This window comes from Erinaceus europaeus, chromosome 6 (genome assembly GCF_950295315.1).
Source record: "Erinaceus europaeus chromosome 6, mEriEur2.1, whole genome shotgun sequence".
Classification (NCBI taxonomy): Eukaryota; Metazoa; Chordata; class Mammalia; order Eulipotyphla; family Erinaceidae; genus Erinaceus; species Erinaceus europaeus.
The window spans coordinates 60984597-61012577 of NC_080167.1; the positions used below are offsets into that span (position 1 = coordinate 60984597).

At 44.5% G+C, this 27981-nt stretch overlaps 1 protein-coding gene across 7 annotated transcripts in view; it reads right to left on the reverse strand.

Annotated features, from left to right (window-relative positions):
- Window positions 1-27981, reverse strand: part of ARHGAP21 (Rho GTPase activating protein 21) — a 149840-nt gene that overhangs the window by 13030 nt on the left and 108829 nt on the right. For 5 of the 7 annotated variants that reach the window (XM_060192317.1, XM_060192313.1, XM_060192314.1 and 2 more), the window contains 13 exons: window positions 25268-27152; window positions 21317-21475; window positions 21065-21167; window positions 16434-16470; window positions 12863-12988; window positions 10599-10883; window positions 4965-5029; window positions 4744-4883; window positions 3717-3859; window positions 2449-2604; window positions 2282-2360; window positions 1132-1205; window positions 961-1050 (listed from right to left, as the gene is read on the reverse strand). In XM_060192317.1, coding sequence (XP_060048300.1) covers window positions 961-1050; window positions 1132-1205; window positions 2282-2360; window positions 2449-2604; window positions 3717-3859; window positions 4744-4883; window positions 4965-5029; window positions 10599-10883; window positions 12863-12988; window positions 16434-16470; window positions 21065-21167; window positions 21317-21475; window positions 25268-27152 — 3342 coding nt within the window. The remainder of the gene's footprint in view (window positions 1-960; window positions 1051-1131; window positions 1206-2281; window positions 2361-2448; window positions 2605-3716; window positions 3860-4743; window positions 4884-4964; window positions 5030-10598; window positions 10884-12862; window positions 12989-16433; window positions 16471-21064; window positions 21168-21316; window positions 21476-25267; window positions 27153-27981) is intronic. The other 2 variants (XM_060192318.1, XM_060192316.1) reach the window with 1 other exon arrangement.

Below are 27981 nucleotides of genomic sequence, written 5' to 3' on the forward strand. Positions count from 1 at the left end.
TTATTTTAGCTCAGTACTTTGTATAATCATTAGATCATCAAACACACTTTTCCCAGTAACTCCCATTAACATCCAGCAAGACTGCTGAAGAATGTAGTAATAGATTTTGGGAATTGTTGAAGTAACTCATGGAGAAACAGTTTGGCTATAATTACTTGTAAGTCCTATTCTACAAGCCACTGCAAATAGTACAGTTGATGTAGGTTTTCTTCTCTCTCAACTTTGTTTTTTCTTCTTTTATATCACCATCGAGAAACTGAGCGTCAAGAGGAAATTACAACACTGCCTGTCATCTTCTCCATTTGCAAATGATCGGAGTGGACGCTGTTTTTACAATCCAGCCTAAGTACAGCTGTTTTCTAGAATATGAACAGCCATGAATGCATTTTTCTCTCCTACACCCAGGAGATGCCCTTTGAAAAAGGAGTAGATAGAAGGCTGGGCTGGGTACACCTGGTTAAGCCTGCTTAGAAGTAATTCACACTAAGGGCAGAGATAGTATAATGGTCATGCAAACAGATTCTTATGCCTGAGGCTTTGAGGTCCCAGATTCAATCCCACCATAAGCCAGAGTTGAGCAGTGCTCTGGTTAAAAAAAAAAAAAAAAAAAAAAATCAAACTAGGGGCTAGGCGGTGGCACACCTGGTAGAATACACACACTAACAATGTGCCAGGACACAGGTTCAAGCCCCCAGTCTCCCACATACAGGGGGAAAGCTTCAAGAGCAGTAAAGCAGTGCTACAGGTATCTCTCTCTCTTCCCCATCCCTCTCAATTTCTCTCTGTCTCTACTTATTGGAAAATAAATTTAGAAGGACTGAGTCGAGAATATGGCAGAAAGGTAGAGCTTGTGTTGAATTAAGACCCTCTTTTTGACGAGTTGCCATGAGTGACAGTGTGTATCTCCTTAACTAAGGCCACTGCAAATTCATCCTCGTTCCATGCATGCACCTTACAAACCTTATTTTTTTCTGAATTTTCTGCCACTGTCTTCAGATGAGCCGAAAGAAACTTAAGTGTCTCGTAATGATGTTCAGGCAAATCGTGGATCTGAAACATATTATTGTCAAGATGGATTTATATGCTGAGTGTCGGTGGCACCCTCTTCCCCAATAAAAAAATTATACCTACTAGTCTTTTCAGTGTTTTCAGACGGTCTAGAGGGTCTTCTTTCCGGTTGGCTTCAATGAAGTCGGCGTATTTATCTGCCAACAGTAACAATGATTCAGCAGATTCACCTTAATTGCTTAGATGAGCTGTGATCCAGTCTTTCCCTTAGGGCTCAAGGGCAAACCACACACACACACACACACACACACACACTTATGGAAGACTGCAAACAGCCTTGGTTTTCCAATGACTTATTTTATTATGTCTGAAGACTTAAAAAAAAAATTGGTTGTTTTTGATTCATGATTTAGTATTATTTAATTATTTTAATGAGATACAGAAATATTTATATATGGAAACACACACACACACACACACCCCAAAGCAATGTTTAGTTCTAACTAATGGTGGTGCTGGGGAATGAGACTGGGATCTTAGGACCTCAGGCATAGAAGTCTTTCTGCATAACCATTATACTGTCTCCCAAGACTATCTGAAGATTTTTGACAAGAGTAAAACTAAGTATTTTTTTAACTTGACTGAAAATATGCTGTGTAAGTCACTGTATATATATATATATATATATATTTACATGAACTAAACAATTTTTAATAAATTTTGTTTCTTTTTTTTTGCCTCCAGGGTTATTGCTGGGCTTGGTGCCTGCACCATGAATCTGCTGCTCCTGGAGGCCATTTTTTCCCCATTTTTGTTGCCCTGGTTGTTTTTATTGTTATTGTTGTTATAGCTGCTGTTGTTGTTGGATAGGACAGAGAAAAATAGAGAGAGGAGGGGAAGACAGAGAGGGGGAGAGAGAGGTAGACACCTGCAGACCTGCTTCACCACTTGTGAAGTGAACCCCCTCCCTGCAAGTGGGGAGCTGGGGGCTAAAACCAGGATCCTTATGCCGGTCCTTGCACTTTGCGCCATGTGCACTTAACCCACTGCGCTACAGTCCGGCCCCCATAAATTCCATTTCTCATTAATAGTTTTCAGGGAAAATTCTGATGAATAAAAAAAAAGAGAGTGTTATGCTTTATACATAAAAAGCAGCTAAACATGAAAGCTTCCTTTGGCAAAAGTTATTTCTTCTTGTCCCATTTACTATCTTGTTTCTCAACAGTATTTTAAAAGCTGCCTCACCTTGTGTCTCCCATGGGCATTAACTCACCATTTGTGAAGAGAGGTTCAGGGAGTTTTCTGAAGAAGGACTTGAGCAAACTGCTTATCACGTTCAGGTCTCGCCATTTCTGGGTGTGCAAAGTAGAAACAGCACTTTTGTAGTTCCCGTCATCCCAGAACAAAACACACCAATTAGCCAAGTCGAAATAGACTTACATCATCTTGAATGTCAATGTCGGCCATGCCCTTGTTGAGCTCCTCTTGCATACTAGAGATGGCGGCATTGTTTCCAGGCACTCTGTAAATCCCTGTGTACTCGAGACCTCGCTCTTCAACTAGTTTGCAACATATGTCAACTATTAACGGAATATACTGAAAAACAAGAAATGATGATTTTTACACGATGTGGCATCAAGTGCTCATGTTTAGGTAGTCAACATGTTCCTGGGGGTCGGGCGGTGGCGCAGTGGGTTAAGCGCATGTGGCGCAAAGTGCAGGGACCGGCGTAAGGATCCCGGTTCGAGCCCCCGGCTCCGCACCTGCAGGGGAGTTGCTTCACAGGCGGTGAAGCAGGTCTGCAAGTGTCTATCTTTCTCTCTCCTTCTCTGTCTTCCCCTCCTCTCTCCATTTCTCTCTGTCCTATCCAGCAACGAATTGCGTCAACAAGGGCAATAATAATAACCACAATGAAGCTACAACAAGGGCAACAAAAGGGGGGAAAAAATGGCCTCCAGGAGCGGTGGATTCATGGTGCAGGCCCAGCAATAACCCTGGAGGAGGAAAAAAAAAAACAAACAAACATGTTCCTCTCATTAGAAAAGGAAGCTCTTAGGTTGCTGCTATCTGAGAGAGAGAGAGAGAGACAGAGAGAATAAAGTATACAGACAAGGCAGATAAAACCAGTTAAGAGGTATTTGAAATAATGAGACGCGGATATATAAGGCAAGACAGAAAAACAAAGAGCCAGGGAGAGAGAGCAGTCGAGAGAAGGAAGCAGAGACAGCGGGGAGAATGTGGCAACAGTGTGAATGAAGGCGGTTGAATTCAAGAGGGAAAATAGAATAACACCAATAAGCTCAAGAAATGAATCCTAGCTGGGGTGTGTAAACGAACACACACACACACACACACACACACACACACACACACGTGTGCAGCACGAGTGAACACTGACATTTCTTATGCTTTCTTATTTGGTCCATGCTCTCATCCTCCTTTTAGGAGGCTAAAAGCAGAAACCCGTGGTATGAAAATGCATTCCTCTAGACCCTTTCAGGTATATTTTACATGGGTTCCTCATGGCTGAAAAATCACTCTATTTCAGGGTCAACAATGTTAGAATGAAGCAATAGAGATAAAGCTAATCAGCACTTCCTACAGGTGAGAAGTGCTCGGGGAAGGCAAGGTCTGCTCTGTAGAGAACACCCACTACATGAAGCAGCACTGAGCCGAGCAGCTGCGGGGCCAGGGGCTGGGGCTCCTACCCGATTGGTGTGGGCGGGTGGGCAGTCGTCTAGCCTGACGCCGAAGGTCCCAGTGGCAGTTGGTTTTTTCTCAAATGTCTTCCTCATGATGCTTGGGATGCCTTTTCTCCACGTGCCTTTGTCTTTGGGAGGGCTGGTCTCATCTTTGGATTTTTATTCAAAAAATCACAAGACAGGAAACAAAATGGCAACGTGTTTCCATCAGTGACTTGGAAACAGTTTAGAAAACGGTGTCTTGTCACCTTTTTTTTTTTTCAACCGATAGTCTAACAAAATGGCGTTCTCTCAAACATGATGGCGCCTTGATTGCCTGAATTAAGGAAGGAACTTCCTATAGATGTTTGCGTTGGGAGTTTCCTTCAGTGGCTTTGTTACAAGATCTAGGGTCTCGGATTTCATCTTAAAGGGAATAGAGTTCATTGTCCTAACCCAGGCCCACAGTGATCTGTTAGCTCACAGACACGGAGCCAAGGACAGCCTAAATGAAGCAAACATAAAAATGACTTGAAAATCAGATTTCAAAATTATTTTCTATGTGGGGCTGGAAGACAATTCACCTGGTACAATGAATGCTTTACCATGCACTAGGCCTTGGGCTTGAGACCCAGCACCGCATGGGAGCACCGCGGACGGCACTGGTGAGGGGCAGGGAGGAAGCTCCAGGAATGGTGGAGCAGTGCTGTAGCGTCTCTCTTGCTATTAGCCCGGTTCGCTAAAACAATATCATGGGAGGGGGCATGTGGTCTGCTCAGTTTAGTTAAGGCCCTGAGTTCATTCTTCAAACTTACACACGAGGGGCCAGGCGGTGGTACACCTGGTTAAGCGCACACACTATAGTGCACAAGGACCTGGGTTCAAGCCCTGGTTCCCACCTGCAGGGGGAAGTTTCACAAGTGGTGAAGCAGAGCTGCAGGTGTCTCTCTTCGTCTCTACCTCCCCCTCTTCTCAATTTTTCTCTGCCTCTATCCAATAAAAAAAAAAAAAGTTATGATAAAAAAACAAACCTATCCGAGAAAGTCATTGGTACCTTTGCTGAGAAGTTTCCTTTCTGACTCTTCCTTGGGCGAATGTGGGCTTTGAGTCTTTGGCTCAGATTTAGCACCAAGCAACGTCTGCCGGATGCTGAGAGTCTGGCGAGGGGTTTTGGGCAGCTGTTCCGGTTTGCTGCTAAAAGAAACGAAGGTCTCTTAACAATCAATCACCTGTTTGACACCTCAGCTAACCTGCAGGCATGTGGTGGATCCTCACCTCATCAGACTGTTATATTCTTTTATTCTTCGACTAATGAGATCCCTGTTTGTGACTCCAGTGTCCTACAAGATGAACGGAAGGGAAAAATAGAAAGTCAGCTCTGAACATAACGGTATGTGACCACTCTGACAGAGGCTCTCTTTTGTACTGATTGTTCAGTCTGACACTTTCTCTTGGTGAAGCCATTTAAAACACCTGTGCAACATCACCATCCATCATCACTATGTAACAATCAGACCAGGTGTCTCCCCATTGGAGAAAGAATTTTCTGCCCAGCTGCAATGCCTAGAACCAGCTAGTAGCAAGTTTTTAAGACTTAAGAGATCTTTAAGTTCAATTAACAGGGAAGCAAAACTGCTATGCTTTTTTCCCCCTTTCTCACTAATACCATAAAAATAATTAGCATTCAAGAATACAGTTGGGGGACTCAACCTGGTAGAAAACACACTACCATGCTCTAAGGACCTGGGTTCGAGCCCCCTGTTTTACATCATGCAAAGAGGAAGCTCCACAAGTGGTACCACAGTGCTTTATAGTCTCTCTCTCTCTCTCTCAAATTGAAGGGGAAAATGAAGAATATTCCAGGAGCAGTGGAGTCTAGCAGGCACAGAAAGACTCAGTGGGGGAAAAAAACTCAATAAATAAAAATATAGTTGGATAAAATGTGAAAAAGTACTACCGGATTTTTATTATTTTTAAAAATATTTATTTATTCCCTTTTGTTGCCCTTGTTGTTTTATTGTTGTAGTTATTATCGTTGTTGTTATTGATGATAGGACAGAGAGAAATGGAGAGAGAAGGGGAAGACAGAGAGAAGGGGAAAGAAAGATAGACACTGCTCAGCTCTGGCTTATGGTGGTGTGGGGGGCTGAACCCGGGGCTTTGGAGCCTCAGGCTTGAGAGTCCCTTTGTAGAACCATTATGCTATATACCCCCGCCCAGATTTTGTTAATGACCGATTTGTGGGGGCAGAGAAATTGAGGGTCAACTAGTATCAGAGGTGGCAAATTTCAAAAGAGAAAAACTTAAAACTAATTTTTTTTTTTAACCTAAACAAGTTACCTTTTACAATACACTTTGGGTCAAAGTCAGAGTTAACCTTAGTGCAATGATTCTAAATTTGCTACCAGGGCTTCAAGCCTGCACAATTCCACCACTCCAGAGGATATTTTTTCTTAATTTATTCTTTTTAAGGAGGGGGGGGGGGAGGAGGGGAATGAGGAGGGGGAGGGGGTGGAAGGGGAAAGGGTGGAGGGGGAGAAGAAGAGGAAGAGGAGGAGGAGGAAGAAGAGGAAGCAGCAGCAGCTCTACCACCCATGCTGACCCCTTGTAAATACTGCTCTCATTTGGCAACAAGGGCTAAAACCTGGGTCCTCAAATGAATGACAATACAGTTTACGGAGAACACAGGCTTTAAAGTTGAACATTCTCAAGCGCTTTCCCCTGCTTACCAGCTAAGAGATCAGATGGTTACAGCCTAGAATCAAATTGCCAGGGGGTTTAAATCCCAGCCCAGAGACTTGTCACCAATGTGGCCTCACGGGGGAAATTACTTAAACCTTCTTAGTCAAAGGAGGTCTCGAAACCCTACATCAGGCTCAACCTGACGCTGTTGACTGGCTACGGAAGAAGGGCAAACGCTAGAAGAAGAAGAAGTCACACACTCTCCCCTCTTTTGTGACGTGATAATAGGATGCATTCAGATAGCTGTTGAGATAATTCATGTGAAATGCTTTACAGAGATGAACCATATCCTACATACTGCATGAATCAGTACTGTCCAGTCTATAAGAAGGGGGGGGGGGGAAATCCCTGTCTTTTTTTTTTTTCTTTTGCCTCCAGGGTTATTGCTGGGGCTCAGTGCCTGCTCTACGAATCCACTGCTCCTGGAGGCTATTTTTCCCATTTTGTTGCCCTTATTGTTGTTGTTGTTATTGTTGTCATAGCTGTTGTTGCTGTTGGATAGGACAGAGAGAAATGGAGAGAGGAGGGGAAGACAGAGAGGGGGAGAGAAAGATAGACACCTGCAGACCTGCTTCACTGCCTGTGAAGCGACTCCCCTGCAGGTGGGGAGCCGGGAGCTGGAACCGGGATCCTTATGCCGGTCCTTGTGCTTTAAGCCATGTGCGCTTAACCTGCTGCGCTACCGCCCGACCCCCCTGGGGAATCCCTGTCTTAAGATCAGATGCTAACAAGGAGAAGGTGGCTGACAAGAAGTAGATGTTTCTTATCTGACAGGTACTACAGTGCATTCTTCAAAGGAGCTGTCATACTCATTCCTTAGACCAGCCCTCATTTCACAAAGTCAGCTAAAGGAAGTGTAGCAGGGGCATTCCTGCTTCGGAGAGCACCTGGCACACGGCAGGGGCTTTTAAGCAGAGACTCCTGTCATCTGTTACCTACAGCTTAGCTGGCATTCAAGTTCTTATTCTCCCTGTTTACAATGCAAAAAGTCAGGACTGATACTCTCACCGAAATTGAACACAAAGGGTGTCCTCATCCTCACAACAAGCTGGTTTGATGTTTAACCCCAAACAAGGTGGCACAAGCAGTGGTGGGGGGAGGGGGAGCAGTCATTTTCCCTGTGGCACATGCTTTCTTAACATGGACGGGAGGGATATAATGCAAATGAGAATCTAATTTGCTTAACCTTATAATTAATGTGTTTCTGCACCCAGAGACACAGCGCACTAGAAAATAATGTAGTACTTTCTTTTGGTTTTGTTTTTTTAGTTACGAGCATGGACACAAAATGTGAAACTAATATATAAATTAGACTGTACTGATGATGTGAAAAAGGGGACTCTGAAACAAAAGTCAAACTTAATCATTGTTGAATTTGCTCAGGAAAGTTTCTAGTTCAAAGTCCCTTTAAAAACAAACAAACAAACAAAAAAACCTGGGGCGGAGCCAAGATGGCAACGCTGAGACAAAGAACGGCCTGAGCTCTGCAAGGAGGCTGCTTCAAAATTGGGAAGTTCGGGTGAGGCTACCAGGTTCCAGATGGTACCATGATGCCAACCAGACTTTCCTGGACAGATGACCCCACCAATGTGTCCTGGCGCTCTACATCCTCAGAGCCCTGCCCCACTAGGGATAGAGAGAGACAGGCTGGGAGGGAGTATGGATGGACCTGTCAACGCCCATGTTCAGTGGGGAAGCAATTACAGAAGCCAGACCTTCCACCTTCTGCATCCCACAATGACCTTGGGTCCATACTCCCAGAGGGTTAATGAACAGGAAAGCTATCAGGGGAGGGGATGGGATATGGAGCTCTGATGGTGGGAATTGTACCCTTCTTATCCTATGATCTTGGCAGTGTTTCTACTTTATATATATATATACCTATATCAACCACTGAATTTTCTGCTGTGAAAATCTGAGAGTTGTGAGCCTAACATTTTCACAGTGCTTAAAATAAGTCCTTATCAAAACAAAAAGCTGGCTTACTATTTTTTGGGTAATGCAATTTTTCTTAAGACCTCATTGTTATAGTTACAATAGATTATGTACTTGCCTCTATAATTCTATTAACAAAAATCACAACATCAGCATCTCTGTTACTACTGAGTCATTTGTTTTGATAAGCATTTTCCCCAGAAGGTAAGTCTCACAACAGTACTGGTTTTTGAGATAAGAAAACAGATCTTCCAGGGTCAGGCAGTAGCACAGCGGGTTAAGCACATGTGGTGCAAAGCGCAAGGACTGGCGTAAGGATCCCGGTTCGAGCCCTCGGATCCCCACCTGCAGGGGAGTCACTTCACAGACAGTGAAGCAGGTCTGCAGGTGTCTGTCTTTCTCTCCCCCTTTCTGTCTTCCCCTCTCTCCATTTCTCTCTGTCCTATCCAACAATGACGACAGCAATGACACCAACAATAATAACTACAACAACAATAAAAATAACAAGGGCAACAAAAAGGAGGGGAAAAAAAGATAAAATTAAAAAAAGAAAACAAATCTGCACAAAAGTAGTGATCAGGACTAGGAACTCAGGTTCCCTTGAGATGACATGCAGAACCTAGTAATAGCCGAATTTGCTAGTGTGTGGTGACATTTTGCTAATTGGTTCCCCGTATTTACTCAGCACCTGTTGTTTTGGTTGGCTTGCCAGAGCACTGTCTGTCAGTGGCGCAGGGATCAGTACTGAGCATGGGTCTTCTTGAATGCTAGTTCTCTTTCCTACTGCTATTTTGTCAGGGACCACAGGATCTACAGGCTGAGAGGAGAGCTTTACAGATTTCCACTGTTAACAGCTTGGGCTGAGAAAATCCCTGTAAATCAGAGTAAACTGGGGTTGTAGACCACAGTCCTGCCAGTTCTACTCTGGAGGAAGGTGCTCTGTCTCTGAAGCCAGGTGGACTAGGTTTGAATCCAGGTTCCACTACTCAGGCAATTTACTCAGTCTCCCCGAGTGTCCTCTATAAAGTGAGGGTTACATAGTTGGGAAGATTTGTAATCAGATGCAGGTTCCTCCTCCCCATCATTCAAAGGCAGGTCACTCTTATTTGGTCTGATTTGGTAGCTTGTTTCATTTTTGTTTAGTTTTCATCTGGAAATGCTATTACTACTAATTTAAGCAGAAAAATTTTAGAGTATTCCAGACATTAGGAAAAAAAAAAAAAAAACGGGAGTCGGGCAGTAGCGCAGCAGGTTAAGCGCAGGTGGTGCAAAGGACAAGGATGGGTGTAAGGATCCCAGTTCAAGCCCCCGACTCCCCACCTGCAAGGGAGTAGCATTACAGGCGGTGAAGCAGGTCTGCTGCAGGTGTGTCTATCTTTCTCTCCCCCAGTCTTCCCCTCCTCTCTCCATTTCTCTCTGTTCTACCCAACAATGACGACATCAATAACAACAACATTAACTACAACAATAAAGCAACAAAGGCAACAAAAGGGAATAAATAAGTAAATAAATATTAAAAAAAATAAAAATACTTAAAAAAAAAATCTACTGAATCATACCAAACAGGAACACTCAGACAGAGGTAGATTGCATAATGGTTATGCAAAGAGAATCTCATGCCTGAGGCTTCGAAGTCCCAGGTTCAATCCCCCCCACACCACCATAATCCAGAGCTGAGCAGTGCTCTGATAAAAATAAGTAAGTAAGTGAGTAAGTAAACAAATATAAAGAAAGCAAATAGGAACACTCTCCTTTCATACAGTGGGAAGGTAAAGTATGTAAAGTGTTTGAGCTATAGTGTAAAGCATAAACAATTTTTGTTTTCTTACTAAAAGTGTAAAATAAGGACCAGGAATATGGTTTAGTGATGAGAGTACATGGTTTGCAACGTATGAGACCATGATTTGGAAGCTCAGCAGTTTCATTCCCGTCCCCAAAATATATATTGTAGGGTACCTGGATTTTCCTTTCGAACACACACCATTCTAGACCAGAGCACCCTCAGTTCTGGCTGTTGGTGGTGTTGGGAACTGAGCCTGGAGCCTCCAGTGTCTCCAGCATGAAAGTCTACTGAGTTATCTGCTGAAACTATCCCCTTGGTCTAAGATCAACTATTTCTTAAAGTGGAAACTAGCACATTCAACATTTTTTTAAGTAGTGTGGTAGACACTCTCGGTGTGTAGAACAATGAGTGACCGTGTCTGATTTTATCAGCCTGGTCTGAGCACTCGCCTCCTCATTGAGGTTGCTGCTGTCCTGGATGGTCTTGATCCACGCCAGCATATCATCTCTGTCTTCAGCCTGAAACAAGCATTCACAGTCTGATGTGGTCAAGCGAAACACATTTTTCCTCTTGGTCTCACTGTAAGAGATGTCTATTAGGCAGGCATTAACACTGATGGGCTGTTCCTCTTCTGATGGAGTCACTTGTTCTCGTTTATCTTTGTACAGGTAAAGGCAGTGGCCCCGAAGCACAACGTACATCTGTTTCCATGGCCGAATACTTCCGCCAACTCGCTGGAAAACATAAAAACAATCGTAAGAATTTTTACAGCTTGGCTAAAATCTCCGTCCCGTGACCAGCACAGTCACCGTGCATAGATGCAGCCGGTGTCTCAGTTACGTCAATGCATGTGTCTGTCAGGAGAGGGAGGACAGAAACTGTGGGACAGAATGCCCATCACTGCAATATCTATAAAGATAGTAATTAAGATAAAACAAACATAGCAAAACACAAAAAATGTGAAGGGAACAGAAAATCAGAGAACAAGGGGGAGGGCGGGCAATGGCACCTTTGGTTAAGCAGACATATTACTGTAATGTGCAAGGAATCGGGTTCAAGGCCCTACTCCCCACCTGTAGGAGGGGTGGGGTGCTTCACAAGTGGTGAAGCAGGTTTGCAGGTGTCTCTCTTTTTTCTTTCTCTCCCTACTTCCTCCTCCCTCTCAATTTCTCTCTGTCCTATTGAGTATAATAGGGAAGGGAGAAAAAAAAAAGGCCACTGGGTGTGGTGGATCTGTAGTTCAGGCAACGAGCCCCAATGATAGCCCTGGTGGCAATAAATAAAAATTAAATTAAAATAAGAAAAAGTTCAGGGTTGGGGAGATAGCACAGTGGTTACACAAAAAAGAACTACCCCCCCCCCCACCAGAAACCAGAGCTTGGCGGTACCCTGTTATAAAGATAAATCTATCAGAAATATGTTATGTGAAAGTAGGCTTACAGCATAAAATATATGAAATCTTAGAGCAGACAGGTGACAGATATTTGCATAAGGTGATCCCAAAGTATCAATCTACTAAGCACAAATAATGAAATTAAGCTAACAAAACTGATCAAGTTTATACATCCAAATTACAGAAGCTACAGACCAACACTGGTTTTCTTTAAAAACTAACTCTGGGAGTCGGGTGGTAGCACAGTGGGTTAAGTGCACAGGGACCGGCATAAGGATCCTAATTTGAGCTCCCGGCTCCCCACCTGCAGGGAAGTTGCTTCACAGGAGGTGAAACAGGTCTGCAGGTGTCTATCTTTCTCTCCTCCTCTCTGTCTTCCCCATCTCTCTCCATTTCTCTCTGTCCTATCTAACAATGACGACAACAATAACAACAACAATAAAAACAACAAAGACAACAAAAGGGAAAATTAAAAAAAATTTAAAAAACTTTAAACTCTTTTTTTAATTTTAAATAAGCTGCAAAGTATTATAGGAGAATTTCATGACCAAGTTTATGCTGTATATGAATCTAACTAATGGAGCATAGATTGATGGTATAATACCCACTTATATAACTCAATATTTATAAAAATAAACAATAGCAGGGAGTCGGGCAGTAGCACAGCGGGTTAAGTACACATGGCGCAAAGCACAAACACAAGGACCGGCGTAAGGATCCTGGTTCGAGCCCCCGGCTCCCCACCTGTAGGGGAGTCGCTTCACAGGCAGTGAAGCAGGTCTGTAGGTGTCTATCTTTCTGACCCCCCTCTCTATCTTCCCCATCTCTCTCCATTTCTCTCTGTGCTATCCAACATCGACAACATCAACAATAATAATAACTACAATAAAAACAACAAGGGCAACAAAAGGGAATAAATAAATAAATAAATTAAAAAATAATATAAAAAATCACAATAAATAAATAAATAAACAAACAATAACAAAGGAAATTGGAAGGCTAAAACTAGGAAAAGTTAAAGATTTGTGATCAACATGGAGAATTGGTATTTCTTAAAGGAACTACTCTGATAATCTATGGCTAAACCATTATTTAATAATGATAATAAAAATAGAGTTCCTTTTTAAATACTTTGATTTTTTTTCCTTTCCCATTGCTAAAGTAGAAAACCAAAAAAAAAAATTATGAATTTAGAGCTAATTTAAATTATTGAGAAGTTAGAATTTTTAAATAATCATCCCCTGATGTAGTAACAGACATCCACAAAGGGTTTCCTCTCTGTCCCGGCTGTTAGCCATGCTGTGAGCACAGGCTGGCTACCTTGCCCTTATCCGTGATCAGGGGTCGGAAGTGGAGCCAGCCTTCCTTGGCGGCATCACTGAAAACCTCGGAGGAAGAATCTTTTCTGGACCCAGAGTCTTCTGATGATTTCGGGCTGTCTGTGATCTATGGAAAAAAATCCAAGAAAACAAAGCAAAATGTCAGCATTCTTCTTTAATCCCAATTTTATCTGTCACCTTAGAAAAACCTCTTCTTGTATTAAAAATATGCATACGCACCATCATTTTACACCGTCATTAAAAAAAAAAAACATGACAGAATCATTAACAAGCAATAGAAAGTGTGCGATTTGCCTGCTCTTGAGAGCTCAAACTTGAGTGGGAAACGATACTGATAAAAAAATGTCAAGAACAAGCGGTGAGAGTGAAAACAGTTGAAATACCATCATGGGTGGTGAGTATACATTGCCAGCACCTATGGAAAGACTCCTCTTAAGAGAACATTTCACTTGAAATCAGGTGTAGAGGGTGTGTGTGTGTGTGTGTGTGTGTGTGTGTGTGTGTGTGTTGGGAGAGAGGCATTTGTAAGAGCCAACTACACACAATCAAAGAAGTGAAGCTCAAGGAGAAGGTGAAGAACGCACGATCAGCCTGAGCACCATAACTGTTCACTGGCCCAGTGTGAGTCAGAAGGATGACCAGTGTGTACTGACACAGTTTAGGGTCTCTCAGGCTGAGGCTGGAAGTGTGAAAAACCAGTTAGTTAGTGGTGAACCGGGGGAGTACCGCTGCCTGAGCACATGGGTCAGGGCTGTGAGTAGATTCTAAAGAGACAGCCAGCCAGGAAGAGGAATGCAGGAGAGAGGTTAAAGATGGAAGCAAATTTAGCCAGAGGGGAAAGACGAGGATGGCCCCATCTGAGGCAAACTGAAGTCTAGCTGGCATACTAACCTTGCCTTGCTTATTAGCTTCCAAATGCAAATACCAAAAATGAAGTCATATACATGAGCTGAAGTCTAGGGTAGAGGTCAGGAATAGCAATATCAAGGGCCAGGAGCTAGAGCAGCGGGTTAAGTACACAAAGTACTAAACGCGTGGACCCGTACAAGGATCCTGGTTCGAGCTCTCAGCTCCCCACCTGCCTGTGGTGGGGGGAGCTTCGCAAGTGGTGAAGCAGGTCTGCAGGTGTCTCTCTTTCTCTCTCCCTCTCTATCTAGCCCTCCTCTCTCAATTTCTTTCTGTCCTATCCAATAACATGGAAATAATGGCTGCCAGGAGCAGTGGATTCGTAGTGTCAGCACCGAGTCCCAGCAATAACACTGGAGGCATAAAAAAAAAAAAAAAAAAAAAAGACTAGCAATATCAATTTTGGGGGGTCTCCAAATAGATCATCAAGAGGGAAAAAGGGAGGGGAGTTCAGAACTACCTCTGCACTGCTCCGGATTTTCAATAGTAGGCAGAGGCCAAAATAGAAGCCAGAAAGAGAAAGCACTTCAGAAAGGGCGTGGGAAGCTGTCAGATGGCCCTCAAAGGACAGACAAGGGAAACACGGCAGAGACAGTGCCTCTGGGAGCTCAATACCACTGCTAACCTGGGTGTGAGCGGAGCCGTTCTCAAGTGTATGTGCAGAGGAAGGAGGAGACAATCTAACCACTCCCCTCCCCCCCCCCAAGAAAGGGGAAGAGTAAATAGGAACAGTAAATACAGGGTGTGGATTTGAGGCACCAGTTTTAAATATTAGGAAGGGTAGAACCTGTTGGTAAATATTATGGATAATGAGTCACTGGTGGGCAAGAGAAACTGAAAAAACTGACATTCAAAGGGTCAGGGGGTGGCACACCAGGGTTAAGCGCACATAGAACAAAGTGCAGGACCCAAGCAAGTACCCCGGTTTGAGCCTCCAGTTCCCCACTTACAGGGGGGCTGCTTCACAAATGGTGAAGCAGGTCAGCAGGTCTCTCTCTTTCTCTCTCTCTTCGCCTCCCTTCTCAATTTCTTTCTGTCTTATCCAAAAAATAGAAACAATGACCATAGGAGCAGTGGATTTGCAGTGCAGATACCAAGCCCCAGCAATAACCCTGGAGGCAAAAAGAAAAAAAAAAAAAAAAAAGGGACAGGCGCTGTCAAGGATGTGGAAAAAAACTAATGAGATTCAAAGATGAAATGCAGGGATTGGTTATTAATAGGATAATGTTCCAAGTAAACAGATAATTAAGCTAGGAGTAAGGACAACAGTAGGAAGTAATGTAAGGACATGTTTATGAAGTATTTTTATTCACAAGAATATGTTTAGAAATCAGAAAACTACATTTCCTATATAATTTCCAAATGCATTTGAAACTTACAGAATGAAAGGTCATGACACTTAAAAATGTCTGATAGGCTTGCTAAAAATAATTCTCTGTGGAAATGCAAATAAAGACAACAATAAGATACTACTTCACTCCTGCAAGAATGTCATAACATCAGAAAAGATAGCAGCACCAAATGCTGAGAGGTAGTGGGGACAAAGGAACCCTCCTGCACTGCTGGTAGAAATGTAAATTGGTCCAACCCCTGTGGAGATCAGTCTGGAGAACTCTCAGAAGGCTAGACCAATGACCTATGACCCTGCAATTCCTCTCCTGGGAATATATCCTGAAGAACCAAACACACCCAGCAAAAAGATTTCTGCGATATTCACAGCAGCACAATTTGTAATAATAGCCAAAACCTGGAAGCAACCCGGGTGTCCAACAACAGATGGGTGGCTGAGCAAGTTGTGGTCTATATATACAATGGAATACTACTCAGCTGTTAAAAATGATGAATTCACCTTCTTCACCTCATCTTGGGAGGGAGTTTGAAGGAATCATGTTAAGTGTGATAAGTCAGAAAGAGAAGGATGAATATGGGAAGATCTCACTCATAGACATAAGTTAAAAAATAAGAACAGAAGGTGTTGGTAGGCTTCTAGTTCTGCTTCTGGGATCCGTTCTGTTACGTTGCTTGACAGTGTGGTCTATTTACATGGTGATTCTGTTACATTGGTTTGGTCTCGCTCCCCCTGCCTCCGGGAGATTTTGGTTTAGTCCTTGCTAGTTCCGTGCTTCTTCCTTCTCCCCGCCCCCTACCCTAGGTACTTCCTTGGTTCTGGACACTGCGACGGGAGGAGAGAGATGGAGGAGCCCATTGTGTTGTGATTAGGTTGTTGGACTGCTTGCCTGCTCGTGAATAAAGATTAAACTGCATTCTCAGCTCAGCCATGTGTCCCTGGTCGTCTGTTACCCGCCCGTGAAGCCAGCCCGGAGAAAACAACAAGAAGGGAAAACACTGAGCAGAACTTAGACTGGAGTTGGTGTATTGCAAAGTCAAAGACTTTGGGGTTGGGGGAGGGTCCAGGTCCTGGAACATGATGGCAGAGGAGGACCTAGAGGGGGTTACATTGTCATGTGAAAAACTGAGAAATGTTACACATGTACAAACTACTGCATTTTACTGTTGACTGTAAACCATTAATTCCCCAATACAGAAATAAAAATAAATAAATAAATTCTCTGTGCAGAGAAAATGTAAGATACACAGAAATCTCTATCATTTTGCTTGCTATTCTAAGAGCACCGAATACCAACCTTGATGCCTTTCAAGCTGGATAAGTGCTTAAAGGACCTGTTGGAAAAGAAAAGCAAACGCCTGCATTAGTGCGACAGACCCACTTGGCAATATAGGAACTAACCTGAATACTCCACAAAGTTTGCATCAATGAGCTAAGGCACCGTCATTGCCACGGCGAATGTTTTTTGATGAAAGTGAGGAAAAACAGCTAGTTTTCTAAGTTCTTAACAACTTCTAACTCAATGAAATGTTTCCTTTCTTCCTTCTTTTCTTCCTTTCTCTCTTTCTCCCCCCCCCCCTTAACTTTTCTTTGATAGGCTAGAGAAAAATTGAGAAGAGAGAAAGAGAGAAAGGGAGAAGACAACAATGAGATACCACTTCACTCCTGTGAGAATGTCATACATCAGAAAAGGTAACAGCAGCAAATGCTGGAGAGGGTGTGGGGTCAAAGGAACCCTCCTGCACTGCTGGTGGGAATGTCAATTGGTCCAACCTCTGTGGAGAACAGTGTGGAGAACTCTCAGAAGGCTAGAAATGGACCTACCCTAGGACCCCGCAATTCCTCTCCTGGGGATATATCCTAAGGAATCCAACACACCCATCCAAAAAGATCTGTGTACACATTATGTTCTTAGCAGCACAATTTGTAATAGCCAAAACCTGGAAGCAACCCAGGTGTCCAACAACAGATGAGTGGCTGAGCAAGTTGTGGTATATATTCACAATGGAATACTACTCAGCTACTAAAAATGGTGACTTCACTGTTTTCAGCTGATCTTGGATGGACCTTGAAGAATTCATGTTAAGTCCCAAAACCTAGATATAGACCAGGTTCTGTGAGAGAGAGCATATGTTCAGACGTATCCATAAACTAGTGCAAAATATATACCTGAAAGCAAAAGTACACTAGAGTTTGCAGCGAGTACCCCCCTAACACTTCCTCTCCACGATTCCAACCTTTGGGTAAATGATTGCTCAACAATTTGTTTGGCTTTGTATGTTAACTCTCTTTTCAGCCACCAGGTTCTAGATGCTATCAGGATGCCGGCCAGGCTTCCCTGGACTGAAGACCCCACCTGGAGCTCCGCTTCTCCAGAGACCCACCCTACTAGGGAAAGAGAGAGGCAGACTGGGAGTATGGACTGACCAGTCAACATCCATGTTCAGTGGGGAAGCAATTACAGAAGCCAGACCTTCCACCCTCTGCAACCCACAACGACCCTGGGTCCATGCTCCCAGAGGGATAGAGAATGGGCAAGCTATCAGGGGAGGGGACGGGATACGGAGATTGGGTGGTGGGAATTGTGTGGAGTTGTACCCCTCCTACCCTATGGTTTTGTTAATTTATCCTTTCTTAAATAAAAAATAAATTAAAAAAAAAGAAAAATTCATGTTAAGTGAAATAAGTCAGAAACAGAAGGATGAATATGAGATGATCTCACTCTCAGGCATAAGTTGAAAAAAAAAGATCAGAAGAGCAAACACAAGTAGAACCTGAACTGAATTTGGCGTATTGCACCAAAGCAAGACTCTGGGGAGGGTGGGTGGGAGAGTACAGGTCCAAATAGGATGCCAGAGGACCTAGTGGGGAAAACTGGGAAATGTTATGCATGTACAAACTACTGTACTTACTGTCAAATATAAAACATTAATTCTCCAGTAAAGAAATTAAAAAGAGAGAGAAAGGGAGAGAGAAAAGGAGACACTTGAAGCACTGCTTCACCAGTTGTGAAGCATGACCCCCCCACCCTACCAACGGGGACCCGGGGCTTGAACTCAGGTCTTTGTGCATGGTAACATGCACTCTTAACTGAGTGCAACAACGACTCCTCTGGATACTTTCCTAGTAGTATTTTCTGGTCAATTAAAACTGTTTCTACAGGCCACCAATAAAGCTCTCCTGGCAAGGTGTCTGCTTTGCCATTCATGCAGCACAGATGTGAGCCCAATCCCCACTGCATTATGGAAAGCTTCAGGGCTGTGGAGTCTCTGTCTCTGTCTCTCTGTCTCTCTCAATTCTGGCCCAGACTAGTGAAGACCCAGATATGTCAAAAACAACAACAATAAATTGTTTTTATTATATGAATACATAGAGTAAGGGATTTTCTTATTTTTTATTGACCAAAGGAAAAGCTAGCTGAGCTGAACAATGAGCTTGGTCTTATGAGTTAACCACTGCTGTGGTGCTCCACTGAGGGTGTCCACTGTGCTCATGATGGCTGAGCTGTAGCTGCCCCCCCCACACACACACACACACGCACACCTACCAGACAGAGAGAGAAGGGTCTCCACTGGAAGTGCAGCAGAAAAGCCTCAAGGCATTTATCCAGTGGACATTCAAACACTAATCAGAAGGGACACATGCACATTCACATTCACAGCTATATTATTCACAACAGGCAAAGAGTGGAAGCAGCCTACATGTCCATCATGCTATGGGGTATATATTCCATGGAATACTATTCTGTGATCAAAAGAGATGATACTGTGTCCTCTGGGACAAAATAGATGGAACTGAAGGTGATTATGCTCAGTCAAACAAGTGCATAGAGAGATGAATGACAACTACCAGATGGTTTCACTGATGTGTAGAATCTAGAGGTCTGATTTACATGAATTTGCCAGGAAAAAAAAAAGTCCAAACAAAAGAGAAGCAAGCAAACTATTGGTAAGGCTTGTGAGAACTAGGAGCTGGGAGGGTGTGGATAGCACTAGATCACTTTGGTGATGGGTGTGTACATACTATACGTCATAATCTCGCAGTCTTGTAGCATGCCATCAATAACTATCTCTGGGATAGTCTAGTCTTACTCTTCCACTGCCCACGCCAACCAGTCTCAATGTTTTTTTTTTTTTTAATTTATTTATTTTTTGCTTCCAGGGGCTCAGTGCCTGCAATACAAATCCACTGTTCCTGTGGCCATTTTATCCTTTTTTTTTTTTTTTAATAGAACAGAGAGAAATTGAGAGGAGAGGGGAAGATAGAGAGTGAGAGAGAAAAATCAACACCTGCAGCCTTTCTTTACCACTCATGAAGCTTTCCCTCTGCAGGTTGGAACAGGGGTGGGGGAGGTTGCTGCTTGAACTAGTGTCCCTGAGCACTGTAATGTGTGTGCTTAACCAGGTGCTCCACCACCTGGCCCCTTATTAGTGTTTCTTGGCTGGATGGGAAACAGGGGCCTCAAGATGATCCTGGAGCATCAGGGAGCTGAGGAAGACAGAGCAACAGGGTCTGCCATGCTTGTGGAAGGCAGAGTGTAGTTCATCCAGGGACAGGCGGACCCTCGCATGTGGAAGTTACTGTCTTAAAAAGTACAAGAGTAAAGGCTCACAGATAAAACCTTACCTCCTTAAGAGAAATTTCTGCAGGACCACTGTCCTAGCCTTACCTCACACTGATTCTCTCAAAGAGCTGGGAAGAACTAATCTTACTGGGTTGAGAGAGGTTGGGAGAGATGGCATAATGGTTACGGAAAGAGACTCTCACACCTGAGGCTCTGAGGTCCAGGGTTCAATACCCTGCACCACCATAATCCAGAGCTGAGCAGTGCTCTGGTATGAAAAATTAAATAAATTAAATTAAATAGAACCCTTAGGGAAAGAATTAGAAATATAATTTAAAAAGTTCTTCTTTGACTGAGGTTCATTATCATGAAGCCAATAATCTCTTAACAATAGATCAGTGACAAATAGCCACAAGAATAAATAGAACTGACTTTAAAGTTCACATAGTAAAAATAAATAAAAATTGCCAGAAGAATTTTGAATAAAAAAATAAATGAGAATAGCCCTACCATACAATAAAAGATATTATAAAAATCACTACAATTAACGGAATCTTATATACATGAACAGATGAACAAACAGTCTAGAAACAAAACCAAATACATACAAAAATTTAGTGTAAAGTAAGACTCAACGAAGCCTATTTGGACATCCTACGAGCCAGTACATCTATGTGTCTGTTAACACATTATGCAGAATACTGCTTAACTACCTTCTGGTAAGATTCAACGGGATGAAAAAGGAGCCAGGAATATAAGCATCAGTCGCCAAGGTCACTATAGCATCTATCTGTTAACCATTAGGACATACACACAAGCCTACGTAAATATATACAGAAAATACAATTATATAAAAGAAAACATAATGTGTAATTATGTCTGCTTATGCTTGTGTATTACTGATTCTTAAACACTGGTATTCAAATAATTCAGCTGGGTCTATATATTATAAAGTTACGACTCAAATCTTATTTTCTACTTGTACTTCTAGTATCATAAAATTAGAGAACAGAACAGCCACCACCAAATTCAAGATTTATAGGTTAAAGTCAAGTTGGTCACTTGCAAATCATTTTTTTTTTATTGCCACCAAGAACTACTGGTATTGTTCTGTGCCTGCTCTCAGTGGCCTTTTAATTTTTACGCTTTATTTCTGATAGGACAGAGAGAAATTGAGAAGGGAAGGGGGACAGAGAGGGAGAAAGAGAAACACCTGCAACTCTACATCACCAGTCATGAAGCTCACCCCCACCCCTGCAGATGGGACTGGGAGCTTGAACCCAAATCCTTTTGGATTATAACATGTGCACTTGAATGTGTGCACCATAGCCTGGCCCCCCGCAAATAAATGTTTATAGACTTACAATTTTGCATCTTCCCTGTACTCGTCCAGGCCTTCATCGTAGGATTTTGACCTTTCTGTCTTTGAGTTGGGCTGGGCATCTAGGCTGAGAGGTCCAATAGGCTCTGTAATTCAAAGTCAACATTGGGACATTTACAAGCGGCTTCCAGATCTTTTTCACGTGAGGAGGAGATCGTCGCCTGACATGTAATTCTAGGCGAAACCGGAGAATATCCTGGAGGGGTGGCTGACCTAAGCATGCACTGGGACCTACCCTGGTCGTGGGAGAGCTGCCGTCGAATTAAAGGAGCGGAAGTCGTGAGGCTGGGAGGCACGTTTGCGATGGAGGGGACCTGGGAGGTGGAGGCGGAGATGACGGCAGAGGCGGGGATGTGAGCCACGTCGTGGTCGATGCTAGGGCTGGTGGGTTCATCTATGCAGGTGGATGGAAATCAACATTAGTAAATCAGGTGACCCCATAAGGACAGTAGCAACAGCAGCATGACCAATACTTGGCACTTTGAAACGAGTCACGTTACAAATGGAAGACTTTTTAGAAATGCATCTTATTTTTATTTCTTCTTCTTCTTCAAGATACAGAGAAACTGAGAGGGAAAGGAAGACACGGAGGGAGGGAGGGAGCCAGGCACCTGCAGCACTGCTTCACCACTCATAAAGTCTCCCCCTGGTAAGTGAGGACCAGGGGCTTGAACCTGGGTCCTTGTACATTGTAACATGTATGCTCTACCAAGTGCACCATCACCCGGCCCAAAAATGTAATACTTAATCACTAAATTTCCAACATATAGTCTAGTTGGCTTGTTAAAAAAAATCATATAGGAAGACTGCTCTAGGAATTCCAAATAGATCAGAGACTACAGTACTATCAGCAATTAAAGAAACTGCTTCGTCTGTCAACCAGTCGTCACCTTCCATAGTTTGTAATCAAGACAGCAGTGTTTACAAGCATTCAGAATCCTAAACTATAAAAGCAGAGTTGGATAGCATAATGTTTATGCAAATAAACTTTCATGTCTGAGGCTCTGAAATCCCAGGTTCAATCTCTTACACCACCATAAGCCAGAGCAGAGCAGTGCTCTGGTTAAAAAAAAAAAAAAAGTAAAAAAATAAGGGGGGTGAATGACAGGTGGTGGTGCACCTGGTTGAGCGCACATGTTACAATGCACAAGGACCTGGGTTTGAGCCCCCTGTTCCCACCTACAGGGGGAAAGTTTTGCAAGAGGTAAAGCAGGGCTGTAGGTGTTTCTCTCCCTCTCTATCATTCCCTTCCCTCTCAATTTCTGGCAGCCTCTATCCAATAAATAAATAGAGATAATAAAAAATTTTAAAAGATAATTAAAAAAAAAAAAGCAGAGTCATCATCAAACATTTCCCTTAAAGAAGTACTTCCCAGGTTTTAAATGTGTTATTCATTACCATTTCTGGAAGTTAAATGAGTTGGCTGAGGCTTAGTTATCAGAGTATGAATTTCAAAAACCTTACCCCCTCACATATATATACCCACGCAAGCATATCTTCGGTTTGTGTAGAAAAATACATTCTGTAGGTGCCAGAAGTAGTCACCCATTGTCAAGGGCACTGCTATAGATGTTACATATGTGCTTCCCAAGGCCAATCCCACCCACTTCCTTTTAAAATTTTATTTATTTATTTGCCTCCAGGGTTATTGCCAGGGCTCAGTGTCTGCACTGGCAAACGCTAGTAGTAGTAGTGTCTGCACTACGAATCCACTGCTCCTGAAGGCCATCTTTTCCCTTTTGTTGCCCTTGTTGTCTATAGGTGTTGTTACTATTATTGTTGTTATTGGATAGGACAAAGAGAAATAGAGAGAGGAAGGGAAGACAGAGAGGGGTAGAGAAAGACAGACACCTGCAGACCTGCTTCACCGCCCTTGAAGCAACTCCCCTTCAGGTGGGGAGCCGAGGGCTTGAACTGGGATTCTTCCTCCGGCCCCTGCACTTTGCACCACGTGCACTTAACCCACTGCACTACTGCCTGGCCCCCTAAATTTTATTTATTTATTATTAGATAGAGATAGAAATTTTGAGGTGCAGGGGAGAGATAGAGAGGGAAAGAGACAGACAACTTGCAGCCCTGCTTCACCACTCATGAAGGTTTCCCCCTGCAGGTAGGGGCCAGGGGCTCGAACCTTGTGTATTGTAATGTGCGCTCAACCAGGTGCACCACCACCATGCCCCTCCTACCCACTTCCCACCAAGTACGTAGAGAATTAACTAACCCTCACTGTGATGGGTTTCTGGAGCTGGGGTCTTGGGGAGGGCTAGGTGTGTAGGTGACTAGACTCCGGTCTTGTTGGTGGGACTGATGTCCTTAGAAGGACCCAGAAGAACTCCTTGGCTTCTTCTATCATATGAGAACACAAAGAGGGTTCTCACCAGAAACAGTCACTTATCAGCTTGACCCTGGACTTGCCAGCTTCTAAAACTATGAAGAATAAATACAGGTTTCATCCACCAATCTGTTTCATCAGCTCCCATCAGTCAAGACAGGTGACACTAGTTATTTGGCACCTGTCTGCAAATCAGAAAAGATGTCCATCTCCCAGGCAGATGTAGGCCATTGTTTAGGAGGGGAAATCTCCTGATGGCCCCCTTCAACTGCCCCTACACCCTTGTAGAAAATACAAATGTTCTAGGCGTTGTGAATGTTAAGTTTTTTCAAAGCCTGTCACCATCTGTCAAGGGCAGAAATGCAGGCGTGAATGCAAATTCCTGAATCACAACAACAGCCAGTGTGTTAACTGTGTTCCTTGAACACTATCACTACTCTACATACACGACCCAGTTCTTGTGAAATCTTATGGAGTACTGTTTTACAGATGAAGAAATCGACAGATGTGTTAAGTGACTTGTATAAAGTCACCCAGCTATAAAGTTAGAATGTGAACCAGTGATCCTATTCTTAAGTATAATAACTCTCAGTTGTTGTCCACATTGGTGAATGAGAGCTCTGCTTGAAATTCATACTCTTGTGAAAACAGCAGTGATTTAGATACTGATTTTTTGTTTGTTTTACCAAAATACTGCTCAGCTCTGGCTTATGGTGGTGCTGGGGATGAACTTGGGACCTCAGGGCCTCAGGCATGAAAGGCTTTTCCATAGCATTATGCTATCTCCCCACCCAAGACAATATAACGTAGTAGGATGTCAGAGCTAGAACCCCTAAAATTGAATGTCTAAGAAAACTCATTTAAAGAATATACTATAATGATGAAACTGGGTTTTGATTATTTAATGTAAACTGTCAAACTACTTTAAATTTTTTGGAAGAATGGCATCATCACTGGGGGTTCACTGCTCCAGGTAGATGTTTTTGGGTAGAGACAGAGAGGAAGTAAACACAGATCCTTATATTTGAGTAACAGAAAACATTTTGAATTTTCTCTATGAATCAGTATCATGAATACTTAGTACATGACATTTTTTTAATAATTTATTTTTTTTAACTTTATTAACTTTATTTACTGGAAAGAGAAAGCCAGAAATCAAGAGGGAAGGGGGCTATAGAGAGGGAGAGAGACAGACAGACACTGGCAGCACTACTTCACCACTTGCAAAGCTTTCCCCCTGCAGGTGGGGACTGGGGGCTCAAACCTAGGTCCTTAAGCACTGTAATGTGTACACTTAGCCAGGTGTGCCACCTCCTGGCCCTATTAGTATATGACAATTTAATAACAGGTCAAGTGTGCATGAGATCCTGGCTCCATTCCTGCCCTCCCCCAGCAAAAAAAGGGGAGGAGGAGGTATTGAGTACATAAGGGTTTTTTTCTTTTTAAATATTTTACTATTTATTTATTGGAGGGAGACAGAGAGAAATTGAGAGGGAAGGGAGAGACAGAGAAGAAGAGAGACAGAAAGATACCTGCAGCACTGCTTTCACCACTCATTAAGCTTTCCCCTTGCAGGTGGGGACTGGGGGGTGGGGGGGGGGCCTTCAACCTAGTTCTTTGTGTGTGATAACAGAGGACATAAATTTTTCTGTAAAAGGAAACCTGATACCAGAAACACTTTATTTTCTTTCCTGAAGGTAAAAGAGCTTTGGTTTGAGCACAGCACAGAAATCCGTAAGTACTGTTTTCAAAGGACAGTGCAGATAATGTCTGTGCCCATTGGCTAGGAACGCATGGTTGGTGAGGTGTGCTAACCATTGTGCCTTGCAGCCGCTGGCTGTGAAGCGAGCTCACCTATGAATGGGATGGAAGCCAAGGAATCCCCCGGTGGGCTGGAGCTGGAGGCCTTCCTCTCCTCCATCCTCTTTATGTGGACCTCTCGGCGAGCGTCGTTGGGCAGCCAGCAGGTGGTGTCCGACCCGCTGTCCTGGTCATTCACAGCCAAGATGTAGGACTGGTGCCTCAGGGGCTGGGGTGTCTGGCGGCCAGAGGGGGGCTTCTCTCGCAGAATGACCGCCTCTGAAGACTCCAGGGGCTGTGGTTCAGCCTCCTGCAAGTGTAGGTCCTGGTTCCCCTGAGAGACAGAGGGGTCTGAGTCTGAAGGGCCAGGGGCATCGCTGGCCTGGGTGACAGGCTTAAGGGGAGGAGGGGGCTTCCCAGTCTCCGGTGGGGAGTCGGGGGTGCCTTCGGGTCTCCCCCAGGCCTGCGGGCTGGAGAGGCTGTTCTGATGCAAGTGGTTCACCAGTCTTTGGTCTCTGACAGGTGCCAGGGAGTTCTGGCTGAAGGGGGGCCTGGAGGGGTGCGGAGGAGAAGGCGCTTTCAGAGAGTGGCTCCGGACTTTGACCAGGGGTGACCGGTCCTGCGAAGAAAAGCCCCGGGGCAGGGACATCCCGCAGGTGGCTGGAAAATTCCGGCTGGAGGGTGGTGGTGTCTTCAGGTCTGGTGGGACCTTTTTTAAGGGCACCCCGGAGCTCAAGCCTCGGCCCCCCACTCTCCGGGGGTCAGCGGGAGCCAGGCTGGGTGCCACGGTGAAGTTGGAGCCTCGGAAGGACTTGTGGACTTCCTGGGGCCTGGGCCTGTCGGGGATGCCCCGCCGGTCGTCCTGCTCGGTGAAGCCGCTCCACTTGTAGGTCTGTTTGCGTTCCCCGTTGGCATCAGGGAGCTGGCCGTCAGGGCTGAGTTGTTCTCGGGGTTCCCCCTGGCCCTCGATGTAATCCCAGGAATGCGTCCGGTGGTTGCTGAAGCCCACAGGGGGGGCAGTCAGTGCCCCTTGGGAGGCACTGCGGGGACAGTACTTCATCAGCACCGAGTCCTCCAGCCGCTCCTGGGACACGCTGCGTTGGCGGATCTGGGCCGACTGGGGTCCCCGGTCGTGGGAGGTGCTTCTCCGGCGTCCCTGCAGGGCTGAGCGGCTGGGGGTCCCCTGGTTATAATCCCCCGAGTTCTGCGACGCTGCCCGCAGGCTGTCCAGCCTCTCCTGGATGGTCCTGCAGCCCATGTGCGAGCGTCTGTTGTCGATGTATTCTTTGTACGTCTTGTAGTTCTTCCAGTCTATGTGCTGGTGGGAGTTGGGGGAATAGTGATTCGCAGAGACAGAAGGGGGGTCCGCGGGCTGGGATCGGCTCCCCAGGTGTCCTTCTGAGTGGCTGCTGTAGTGGCCGGGTTTGAGAACCACTCCAGAAGGGTCCGACAGCCGGGGGGCTGTGGGGGTTTGGATCAGATGGGCCGTGGGGATGGATGATGGTGGAGATGTGGAGGCTCTAGACACCGTCTTGAAGGAGGCTAGCTCGCCCAGGCCGTACCTCACTTCTTCAGTTCTGTGGGAAGGAACTGTGTGGCTGTTTCTGTTGGCTAACAAGTCTACCACCTTCTCAGAAGGTACAATGACAGTCCTGATGCTCTCGTTGCAAACACACACGGCAGTGTTGGACTTTGCAACGTCTGTTGGGGACGGAGGCACTTGGATTTCCATTCTATACGCCCTGGCGGGTTGAGTCAGTACCGGGGCACTGGGCTGTTGTTTGCTGGCCAGGGGATCAGGAGATGTCTCTGCGGGTGGGACCGGGGCCGCAGGGGCAGCTGGCAGCCAGGGGTAGCACACCGGAGGTGGCTCAGGTATGTTGCGGGCATTGCCACTGAAGGCCTCATTGCCTTTCAGGTAGGCATCTTGAGAATACGCCTGTGGGGAGACGGAGAGACACATCATTTGCGATGTAGAGAGAGAACAGTCACATTTTACTAGATGGTGCCCTGCCCTGTTCCTGAATGGCAGTCAAGCGAGCAAACAAGCACACAAGGGAGGAAGCACGCATCTAGAAACGGGCTCCTCTCAGAAAGCGAATCAACTGTGGGGTCTGCAGCAGAGATCAGCCGCAGTGGTCTGTTTCTCTCAAGAGTGGAAGCATACTGATTTCCCCCTCAACAGTGAGGTAGAGCCAGCCAGGCTGCTTCTAAAATTGTCCCCCAGCAGCTAACAGGCTAAATGGCTGTAACAGAAATCCCAGCAGAGGGGCCGGGTGGTGGTGCAACTGGTTAGGCATGCATGTTACAATGCACAAGGGTCCTGGCTTGAGCCTCCAGTCCCCACCAGTAGGGGGAAAGCTTTGCTACTGGGGAAAGTCTTCAAAATCTTGACCAGGGTGGGGGGAGATAGCATAATAGTTATGCAAACTCTCATGTCTGAGGCTCCAAAGTCTCAGGTTCAATCTCCTGCACCACCATAAGCCAGAGTTGAGCAGTGTTCTAGTTAAAAAAAAAACAAAAAAAAACAGGTACTTTTCATGTTAAGCACTGCTACTGTCATAAACTAAGTATAATTTGTCAATAATGTATTACCAACTGATGACTGAGCTCTTAAACAGAATTCATTCTGATCAACTCTTTCAAGAACCATGCTAAACAGTTTGTTTTAAGAGAGTATATATAAACGCACGTGCATGCACATGCACACACACACACACACCCCAAAGGAACTAGGCGCATGCACGAAAGGTCTGAAACTGTGAAGA